This window comes from Carlito syrichta, unplaced genomic scaffold, assembly GCF_000164805.1.
Source record: "Carlito syrichta isolate Samal-C Ts95f unplaced genomic scaffold, Tarsius_syrichta-2.0.1 Scaffold287566, whole genome shotgun sequence".
NCBI lineage: Eukaryota > Metazoa > Chordata > Mammalia > Primates > Tarsiidae > Carlito > Carlito syrichta.
Window position 1 is genome coordinate 49,683 of NW_007231662.1, and position 12,099 is coordinate 61,781.

The following is a 12,099-nucleotide window of genomic DNA, read 5'->3' on the forward strand; positions in this document are numbered from 1 at the left end:
GAAAAATAGGAAGGCTAGATACTGGGAAGAGGCATAAGATTGCCAAATGACATTTAAAACCCAAGCATTAGATTATACCAAAGACTCATTTGCATGTATATATATAGATTTTTTTTGTTGTTTAAAGGTTTTAAATAAATGGCCACCAGAGTTCATTTTAGATTGCACACTAGATACATTGGACTAGAATCCCAATTTGGGCTTGCCATCTGTGTAGCATGTTGATGGTTTTTACAGAACTGTTGTTTTAATTTTGAAAATAACATTGATAAAGACACCCAGTTTGGACTTGTTTGCATTATCTTTGCTACTGATTTTCATTTAGCAAAGTGTTGACTGTCTTTAAGTAAGAGTTAAGGGATGCACTGGCAAGGCCTTGATTTTTTTCTTTTTGTCTAATCTATGTATTAAAGTTTTGCTGTGTGTTGCTTTCTCTACTGTGAAGATGTTGCCAAGACCATGACTTTCATAGAGTATTTATGTTGATTAAGTTAGATGATTAAAGTTAGTCTTGAATAAGGAAAGAATCCACTTGGGAAGCAGTGATGGATGGACTCCAGTCTTTGAAGTGTTTAATTCTGCCAGCATTTTCCAGTTGAATGGAAACTCACCTCCCAGTTTGTTTTGGGTGACAGGGAATGTATTGTCAGAACTAAATATTTTCCAGAAAAAGACAGAAAGAGATCAATAACAAAAGAAGACAATGTGAATATCCACATATGTTCTTATAATATTTCTCCATTTTTTTTTGCTTTGATGAACAATATCATTAGGGAAATAATTAATGTTAATTAATATCTACGTCATATTAGTAAATGGTAATTTAGTGTTACAATTAGACTAATTAGTATACTACATAGCTTGGTGACATGACAAATCATAGTGTAGAATGCGTTGACTCTTATCCATTTTGATGTATTAGCTAATTCACTTGCTCAGTAATGACCCAAGATAAACAAGGAGTTGGGCAGTAACAGCAGCAGCTATAAAAGTATTGTGGCTACATTTTTCAGTTTTTATTTTTTTGCCAATTTTCTGAGTACTGTGGATTGTTGACATTTTTCATTTATTTTCCTAGTGTTGAATCATCGTCCCTGATTGAAACCTTCAATAAGAATAAGATCCTGAATAAATAAAGCAAATGAAAATAAAAGATGATTTCCAGATTTCCAGATTTGCATATGTTGTATCATGCTCAGTGCTTTATTTTTCTGAGATGATTCATGATAAAGTTGATAGCTGTCTGCAATTTTGATTTCTTTTTTCAGAACCTATGCGAACCCCGAAGACTTTAAAGATTGCTGAAATTCAGGCAAGACGCATTGCTGTGGACTGGGAATCCTTGGGTTACAACATCACTCGTTGCCACACTTTTAATGTCACTATCTGCTACCATTACTTCCGTGGTCATAATGAAAGCAAGGCAGACTGTTTGGACATGGACCCCAAAGCCCCTCAGCATGTTGTGAACCATCTGCCCCCTTATACAAACGTCAGCCTCAAGATGATCCTAACCAATCCAGAAGGAAGGAAGGAGAGTGAAGAGACAATTATTCAGACTGATGAAGATGGTATGCTCATACTATATTATGTTAAAAGGGAAAATTATATAACAACAATAATATGATGGCTTATACATTTCCATAGATTACCCAGAATTGAGTAGGATTGTGAAATCTGCTAAATGCTTCTAATGAGGTTAACCTTGCCAAAAGCTTGCCTTTAACAAAACTTACTATTCTTCAGAGAAGCATCCAAATAGGAAATCAAATGTAACTCTATTGTCTTTTCTTTTTATACAAAGTCAATAGAAGTGGCAATTACACTGGACACTTAAAGTTTTTCTTACTAAATGTTCAAAAATAATCAAAAATAATCTTTACTATCCATGGCACAATATTAATTACCTATTGGTAAAATGCACTTGATTAAAAATGTTAGGATTTTGCAACTTACAAACCAATGCTAGCTGCTTTTAGTTTTTTTTTTTAACATTTTAAAACAACACTGTTTACCTTTTCTATTAATTTTTAGACAGTTTTATGTGGGCCTAAATATAAAAGAAGGTATCGATTCATATCACTAAGTCTAAATACGGGCCATTATTAGCGATTTGCAAGCCATCCAAGTTAACCGAACTGTACTTTGTCTAATTTCTGTGTATGTTACTTCTTAATAATTAATAGGAACAAACATTTATATTTTAATGTACACACACCTGCAATAGCACTATGGTACATTATGTGAATATGAATGTGTTTCCTAATTCAACAAAACATGTACAAAAAGGCCACACATTATAATATTCTATTGATAATAATGCATTCTTTTGATGTTCAGTGTTTCATTTCAGAATTTCCTTTTGTGAATGAAGCCATCTGGAAATCAAAGTGTGCTGCTATATGGTGAACTGAGGCAAAGTTAAACTTGGGGTCAAGAGTCCAGAGCTTTAAGTCCTGGCTTTAGGACTTCTGTAATCTCAGCTCCCCTCTCTAGCTCTCCATGCTTATCTCTAAATGAAGGGTTTAAATCAGATGATCTCAGAAGTTCCATTGTCTTATAATATTCTCCTTTAATAGCTTGATAGTTGATAGTAAGTCTACATTTTTATTTGTGTTTCAGAATATGGATATATTTTATAAACAGGTGTTCCCAACTTCTTTCAAGTTCTGAACTCTAGGCTCAGATATATCTTTTGGTGCCTGCCAAATATAAGATTGCCATAAAATAGGTTAATATGCCCTTATATCTAGAAATACTTCTCACTTAAAACCCTCCCACTCTGAAAAGTAGAAATGCCTCTTGTTTGACCTGTTGTTTTTTGTTGCAATAATGAGAAACGAGAGCCTTTTAAACTCATTTAGCTGAGAGTTTGAAGGAAACAATTACTATAGTTCTAGAATTATACATGGCGTTATTGTCATATTTCTAAAATTTCAGAGAATAAACATAAGACTTTTTTATGATAGATATCTGTTTGTCATGTTTGAGGTAATCAAACATTATCGCAGCTGTTATGTATTGACTTTCTCCTCATTGAAGTGGCAACAATATTTTAGCAACACCTCCTGCCCTGATTTATAAATATACATGCATCTGCGCCTCCCCCCTCCACATCCACATATACACACAGCTCAGCTCATGTTTATCCAGGAAACAGTGGTTGGGGGTAGTTGCTTCATAGGTTCATGACAGAAATGAGAAATCTAAGAGTAGAGTCTAAAGATCCGAAAAACATCTGTCTCATCTTCTAAAGTGGAATAAATTTACAATGTCTGTGTCACGCCAGGCATTGTGTAACCTATGTTTTTAGTAATAAGACTGTACTCACATGTTTTATTGCCTGTACTTAAAAAAAAAAAACAAAACCATAATTTCTTATTTGCAATAATAGCCTCAGTTCCGTGAGTTTTGTACTTTTTAGTCAGTCTCTCTCTCACAATACAGTTTGTTTTGATGGAATTCTTCAGTATGGTCTGTTAGGTTCCTTTCTTTCCCACAAACAAAAGAATGCGGCCAGGCTTATATAATCTTTTTCATATTGCATTAATTTTTTAAATGTATTGTCAGTACACATTTGACTAGATTAATAATCGGGGAATTAATTGCTTTGGAATTTTTAATTATGCCTTACATTGATCAAACTCATCATGGTGCTTTTAATTTTATTCAGAAAAAGTCTTTTAAAAATAAAATGACATTAACTATGTATTCCAATTTTAACATTATTTTGACTTTAGTTTTATTTTGACCTCTGCTTTGAAGAATTTTTTTTTTTTTACTGGTTTTAATGATATTAAGTTGCATGTTATTCTTTTATCGTACGGTCACAACCTAATCCCTTCTAATGTGAGGGTTTTTGTTTTCTTTTTGTTTTACATATAATATTTAAGGATTGATACACAAACTTTTTCTATGAAGTGTTTGTGAGTAACTCAGTCTTCCAATCTGCACATGAGCTTCTGTTTCTACGTAGAATACTTGATGCGACTTAATGTTCCTGAGGGAAAAATATAACTAAATCATAATCTGTTGTTGCAAAGATCGATGGATTATGATGATCTGATTAAGTCAGTCTTACTAAATTATTGCTGCCCTATATACCTAGAAAAGGAATAAATTATCAACCATCCAATAAAAGGATATAATTTTATGAAAAGAATTCTGGGGACATCCATAAATCATGAGAGCAAAGCTAAAATGATCTCCCACCAGAACCCTAAGGTAGAATTTATATTTAATTTATTGCATACATTTTTTAATTCATGGGCAGAATTTTTCGTGTGAGGTTTTGTGTTCATTTTTTATCCCAACATTCATAAAAATCAATATTATGAAGTTAGCTCAGCAGAAAAACCTAGTTTGGGGACATTTTTTGAGACTACAAGGCTATTTTTAAACGTACATTTATTACATTTTAAAGATTATGATGCTTATTGAATATAGTCTTGCTCCACCCATATTTCATTTTTTCTGTCTTTTCCATTTTGAGAGTTGTATTTTAAAGGACTTTCAAAAAAATTAGCTGAAACAGCTCTCATATAAATCTCAAACAGGGGAACAAAAGTCAGCATTCTGTCTCCACTAAAAGTTGTTGAGGTGGAAATGTGAAGTGGCATTGTCTGCAATCTGTAGACTGCCATGATAATGGTTTTAGTGGCTTCTTGTTGTATTTACACAAATCATAAATACATAGAGACGCTGTCTGTATATAGACAGATATAATCCTCCTTCAAATGCAGAAATTTATTGAATATAATTGGTCTGTGACCACACCTCATCCCCTCCTGTTTATGTGTGTGTTTTGTAGTTCATCTAAGCATAGTTCTTTCCCTCCTCCACTATATTCATCCAAGTACAAGATAAGTAGTATGACACTCTTGTTCATAACTGTCCCACCCACTTTTCCCTCTTGCAAATATGACCTGTAGGTAATTAGAGTGAATGCTATTTTAAAAGTAGAATGAGTGTAAGAACATAAAAATATAAAATTTCCAGAGAAATTACTTTCCAATTCTACACTTTTTTTCTTATTTTTTTTTTTTGAGTTAGAGTCCTGTTTTGTCAAGGCTGGAGTGTGGTAGCACACTGATGGCCACCGCAGCCTCCACCTGCTGGGCTCAGGTGATCCTCCTGCCTCAGCTTTCCATGTAGCTGGAACAAAGGGCATGCACCACCATGCCTGGCTAATTTTTTGATTTATTATAGAGATGTGGTCCCACCGTGTTGCCCAGGCTGGTCTTAAACCCATGCGCTCAGGCAGTCCCCTCGCCTCCAGCTCCCAAAGTGCTAGGATCACAGGTGTGAGCCGTCACACCCGGCTTCTACCCTTCTTTCAATGCAGAATTATTCAAACATTTAAAATCATCCCTATTTGTGAAGAACCCTTTGAAATACAGTCATGCCATCTTATAATATTTGTAGGCCAAATTGTGTTGGATGAACATACGCAGTTATTCCAATGTCATCAAATAAACATTTATGCACTAATTATTATCATTTTGCCCTTGCCTTCCCCTATCAGCCATGTTTTGTGAGATATGTATAAAGACAGAAAAAAATAAAATCTTCTCCTTAATTATAGTAATCAGTTTATGTCATTTGAGTAAAATGGCAACAACAGGTACTCCCTTGGGAAACAAACTAATGCCCATGCCCATGGCAGCCTTAGCAACTGCCACAGATAATGCAGAAGGGCTATTCCTGCCCCTTTGCATTGAACTGTTGCATAAGCTTTGCAGGAGGGAAGTGGATGCCTTTGGTTAACTTCTCTCTGAGCCTTCAGCTGACAAATACATGACAGATCTTCTGAAGTTCAGCACCTCCATCTTTTCCTGTTTACTGTGGGTTTCTTTCCTTTATGAATTTATTATTAATGTGCCAAATGATGTTGCCGGCCTCAGAGGTCATAACATCATTCATAGTCTCCTTGTAGATTGAAATAAATCTTACGCTTGTGACATACCATTCAGAATTTCTAGATGCTGCTAGTCGCGATGCCATGCATTTCCTTTGATCCAGTGATTTTTAATTTATTTCAATCCTCACAAAACTGCTGTATACTTTGAAACTACATTTCTAGATAATGTCATGTGTGAAGTTCACTGAAACGTTAGATTAAGGGAAAATATTAATTAAAAACTATGCTTGTCCAATATTGGGTTGATATTTTCAAAAGGAAACATTTGTTAGCCACGTAGGATAGACGGTATATATTTTAAAACATTACCAGAGCTAGAAATTGGGTATTTATGTGAATAAATAGCAGCTAGGCATTTAAATAAAGTATGTGAAAGGAAAATACACAATAGCAAAAGCATCTTGTGTCTGGTATTTTGTCAGAAGAAGGCGGCACATCATTCAGCCTTTGCCACTGGCTATTGCCTGTTATATGACATTTGCAAATAAGGCCTGAAGTGAAGGTTCCTCAAATCTGGTCATAGCTAGGGAAACCTCAAAAGTAGTTATACAGATTGTTGAGTTCTAAACAAGTCTGTTGTTATAAACTAGTTTGATTCCTAGCTTTGAAAAAGTAGATTTCATTTAAAAGACGAAAGTAGTGACATTTGAACCCATTCGTCTTTAACAACTTTTTGAAAATTATAATAATAAACGCTGCCTTTTAAAAAAATTATAGAACAGTTAGTATGTAAAACTGTAAAAATCAGGTTGAGTATTAATGGGCATTTTAATTCATTGCTACATAATTTGGCTTTTAAATCCAAAGAGTGTTAATTATTATTATGATTCATTATTTTATGAACTTTGTTTATGGAGACTCTTTGGGGGATTATTACAGTCTTCAAAAATCTTTCAGAGAAACACAGCTCTGTTCTTGAAACAAATTACAAATAAGATCTTCATGTTATTAGAGGTATGGCACAGAGAAAACTAGACTACATAATTTATGCAACTCTCTAAGGTGATAGAATATTCTTTTGAATAAAAATTACTTTGCATTTCTACATTTTCTGCTTTATAGACTTACGTTAAGTTCTGAAATATCAAAGTCAAGTCAGAAGACTGGTCATATAGCTTATATTCTTTTTAAGGGCACATTTTTATTTATTTTATTTTGCATTTTTAATCCTGTTCATCTACTTTATGTAATTTACTTTTTCCTCTTCTGATGTAAGCATTCTTATAACCAAAATTGCATGTATTTGTAGTGCCTGGTCCCGTACCAGTCAAATCTCTTCAAGGAACATCCTTTGAAAATAAGATCTTCTTGAACTGGAAAGAGCCCTTGGATCCGAATGGAATTATCACTCAATATGAGGTATGGGACAAATGAGGGAGTTCATGGAAATGCGGATTGAAGGAGTAAGAGGGAGGAAAAGAGGGAAAGGAAGATAAGGAGATCAAAGTTATTCTCTGTTTTTAATTTGCAAATTCTGTGATTTTAAAATTGAGTATCAACATGGAATTCCTGTGGCATTTAGAATCTTCAGATTCTTAAAGTAAGTGCATGCTTTTTGTTTTTTAGTGAGGCAGAACTGTCCATGCTAAACAGACTTACAGATGGTTATTGTGATGAATAATCACACATTAAAAACCCTAGGAAGCCAAGGTGAGAGAATTGCTTGAGCCCAGATTTCAAAACCAGCCTGGGCAGCACAGGGAGACCTCATCGCTACAAAAAAAAAAATTAGCCAGGCATGGTGCCTGTAGACCAAGCTATTTGGGAGGTTGAGGCAGATCACCTGCGCCCAGGAGGTCAAGGCTGCTAATTCCTATCATTCTGTGATTTAGGAGAGGCCACAGAATGTCAGTTGTTTTCAGAGTAAAGAATTAATACTAAAAAGCAAAATAGATTATAAACCTGACTATTCCAGAAACTTCATCTCAACTTTGAATATAAAACGTTATCTTTTTAAGTATGGGAAACTAAAAAGAGGAAATGAAAGGATTGTTTTAATTGCACAAATGTGCGGTTCTGTTCCTGCATAGTGTTGATTAGAGCATAAATGCTTAAATTTATAGTGGCTATAGAGTGAATCATGGGAACGGGAATCACTAATGCAGTCTTGTATTTTGAGACTGTGTTAGCATATTTGAATATTATTTACATGAATTTTGTTATATAACTTGGACAAAGTATAGACTATGTTGATAATAAACATTTGTCGAATACTTTGTTTCATATACATTAAAGTTTATAACCATAAGATTTTTTTGTGCATGTAATTATGCATATTTGGTTATATTAATTTGTTTGGTTTTTTGATGGAAGAATATAGATGTATGTTGATCTAGTCAAATATAACTCTAGGTGATATCTATAGACAGATGCTAAGATAAATACAGAATGACAGAAATAACCATGTCAAAATGAGAAGGAAAAGTTGTAGAAAAAATTGTGATTGGCTCCACATGGATGTTCTTGCATATTACCTTGTGTAAAAGGAGATTATTTACAATTTAGCATTACTTATATTGAATATGTAATGGGGCATATATTTCTTAAAACAGGTCAGCTATAGCAGCATAAGATCATTTGATCCTGCAGTTCCAGTGGCTGGCCCTCCCCAGACTGTATCAAATTTATGGAACAGTACACATCATGTCTTTATGCATCTCCACCCTGGAACCACGTATCAGTTTTTCATAAGAGCCAGCACAGTCAAAGGCTTTGGGCCAGCCACAGCCATCAACGTGACCACCAATATCTCAGGTATGCAAATGAATAATGTAAAAATAGGCTTAATCATGCTCTTGGTTTATAATAGCACACCCTGAAGAATCACATATACACTAAGTGTAGTTCGTTTCGCTTATTGAATCTTTAATACAGTTATGCATAATTGAAGGCACTTTAAAGAATTATTTGAATTCAAACTGTGATGGGTTATATGTCCAAACTCAAACATATCTCAAATAGCCATGTTTAATTGGCAGTGGTCTTTTTTCTAAAAAATTACATTCTATCTTTATGAAAAATCTTTCAGAATTCATTATAAATGCTAAGAGACCTTATTATACTTTTGAGGAGTTGGTAATTATTATGTTATCAGACTTTTACTATAAATGGATTTTATCAAAAAGAATGGTAGAAGATTCTGGCTCTAGTATTATTATGCCACGTACTTTGTCTCAGTTCCATTTTCCCTGATATTTTGATAATTTTAAACAAATATGGGCTTTTCTTTCTCTGTTAGGAATCATACGTAAATGCCTCTAAATTTCAGAATGGGAACATTCAGAGGAATTTGAGGTTGATAAACAAATATAATTAAATTTTACATTCTATTATGTTCTCGGTTGCATAGTTTGCATTTGACTAGATTGTTTATAGATTTTATTTCTCCTTCAGTCAGATCATCAGTTAAACCTGATTAAATTTTTGCTAGAAATTAGCATTGTAATATGCCCTAGATCTACCAAAGTTTATGTAATATTTTATCTTATTTAAGATTACTAAAATAAATATATATTACATGTGTAACTGAAGAGTTAATTTTTAAAAATGAATGTTTTAAAGGGCACTCACATAATAATAAAATACTAATCTTGATTTGTAAATTTATTGTTCATTTATGTTCATTTTTATTGTATTTCTACAGAATATGTTAGTAATATGTCATAATACTTGTTTAAAATTTCTTCCATTTTTCCAAATCTGTGCCATTTATCAAAAGAAAGATGTGTACTCTCTAAATTGTTTTGGGTTTAAAATGTTATTTGGAAATGTGTTGAAGATAATACATACTTTAAAATTTTATCGTGAATAAAATTAACTATTCCAGTCAGAATTATAGTTCATTTGAATAAGATTTGATTTATCTTAAATTCTAATGAAAAGGGGTCTTAAAATATCATTCATTATACTAGAAAATAACAATGTATGAAAATTGTAAATTTTCTTCTGGAGAACAATTCTCAATGATCAATTTAAAATGTTTATCAAATCACTTTATCAGGAAATAAGAGTTGGTAGTGTTATATACTGAGACATGTTTTCTAACCTCTGAAACTAGCAGTATTGCTATAGTTGAGTAAGATCTTTCAACAGAGACAGCTACAGAATTTTCATAAAGTTATAAAATTGAGGACATTGAACAAATGTACATTTTCGAACACTATAAATGTGTATGTGTGTGTCTAATAAATATTTCAAGGTACAGATACTATGTTTGTGTTGAACAACTGTATATAAAAAAGACCAAAACACCCCACATAGGATTTTTTTTGATTACTTAACTTTCACCTGAATTAATCTAATACAATGAGTACGTAATTGTACTTTAATAGCTTAGTTGCAATCACTTTATATAGAGAACACCTATTAATCACAGCTAAGGCTGATAAAATTTATGGTTAGTGTGGTTCTCAAAATTACATGAACCTCAAGATAATGTATTGTTAATTTTATTCTCTGTGTTCAGTTATTAGATTCCACAGCATTTTTAAAACTATTTAAATAAAAGTGAAATCAAGTTATTGGATGCATAATGGTTGGAGCAATATTTACAGATGCATTCACATACATGTATACATACATATATACACACATAATATAATCTACATGTTATGCTTGTATTAAATTTACTAGTTGTTTCTGCTTCTTAAAGAACTTGCAGATAATAATTTGTCTCCTAATGTCACTGCTCCTATTTTTCTATCTGGACCATATTTTAAATAGATCATTGAAAGATTTTTCTAGGTGGCATCTCTGCCTTCAGATTTCCCATCTTTAATGTGTTTTTGTATCAATCTTTGCACAACAGATATTTTTGTCTTAAATATTTTTGTCCTAATATATCGTATTCAGTAGGATAAAGCCTACACATCCACTTATGGTTAGTATTTGTTGCCCTTCTTTGTTGGATTCCTCTCATCCTCAAACTCCCCTCATAAACAGTTAGTTGTTCCAGGTACAACAAACTGCTGGTACAACAAACTCCAGGTGCAACAAACTGCTTGTGCATGTTAGAACACACCATGTTCTTCCACGTTTTGGTGTCTTCAGATATTCTGCTTCCAATCTCTGTAATTGTAGTCCATGCTTTCTCTTCCTGATGAGTTTTTACCCTTCTTTTTGGTTCAGCTCAAACACCACCTAAACCCTGAGGTCTTCCTGTTTCATCATCCTGACTCCCAACCCTAATTTATTCATTATTTATTTACTATTTATTTAAAGCAGGATTTATTGAAAGGACAGAAAAGCTCCCACAGTGGAGGGGACCTGAGGGGGTTACCCCCCAGCACTCGTTTAAAGAGTGTGAGCCCCAGACCAGTGCACATTGTCAGGTCTCTCCCTCGGCCTCCTGAATGGAAGGTCTAATGGTCATGTGTGTTTTAGGAAGTCCTCCATGAGCTTCCGGTTTTACAAGTCTGAGAAGCACTGTTTTGGCAAATTGTCTTCTTCTTTGGCCACCTAACATTTTGTTTTAATTTCTTTTGTTCATGAGACTCTTGCAACTCTCACTTTTCCTAAAATGTGAACTCTCCTATATTTAATTCTATAAATTTCAGAGACGGTGCTTTCTCTTTATATGTGTAACACTTCTTATAAAACTTGGCGCAGAGCCCACAGTCAGTCAATGTTCAATGAATTGAAGAAGGTAATGTACACGTTTTACTGGGCATATACTCCCTTAAACATCTTCGATCTGGAAATCACCAAAAGCCATTAGAGGCTACTCTTTCACTCAGCTCAATATTGAGTATCCCCCATCCCCCGATTTAATATTATCAAATATTTTTTAAATGTATAGATTTCTTCAAGAGTCTGGCAATTCACGCTAAGGTAAACAAAAACTAAGGTTCTCATTTGCATTCACCACACTTGCTTGATATGTTTCTCTCGTGGCCATGGTTGTCTAAACCATTTTCACAGAATGCTGACTCTTTCTATACCATCAGATCACAATTGGCCCTGCCTCACCAGGCAACCTCAGTTCCTGTCATCATATTTCCACACCTCCATATGTGCCTCCATAACCAAACTCGCCAGAGTTTCCTCTGTTATCACCTTCCTCTCATCCCATCGTTGCTCATTTGAAGGTCTTGGGAAACTAAAAATGAAAGCATCTTCACAAAATGTTTGGAATGTGTGTTTCCCGTTGTCAGAGTATTATTTAAATTGCAACAAGTCTT

At 33.7% G+C, this 12,099-nt stretch overlaps 1 protein-coding gene across 8 annotated transcripts in view; it reads left to right on the forward strand.

The window, feature by feature from the left end:
* Positions 1–1,267: 1,267 nt before the first annotated feature.
* PTPRK (protein tyrosine phosphatase, receptor type K) overlaps positions 1,268–12,099 on the forward strand; it is a 134,994-nt gene continuing 124,162 nt past the window's right edge. For 4 of the 8 annotated variants that reach the window (XM_008052844.1, XM_021709881.1, XM_021709882.1 and 1 more), the window contains exons 1-3: positions 1,268–1,571; positions 7,170–7,279; positions 8,473–8,674. In XM_008052844.1, the coding sequence (XP_008051035.1) occupies positions 1,274–1,571; positions 7,170–7,279; positions 8,473–8,674 (610 nt within the window). In that variant the 5' untranslated portion in view covers positions 1,268–1,273. The remainder of the gene's footprint in view (positions 1,572–7,169; positions 7,280–8,472; positions 8,675–12,099) is intronic. The other 4 variants (XM_008052842.1, XM_008052843.2, XM_021709880.1 and 1 more) reach the window with 1 other exon arrangement.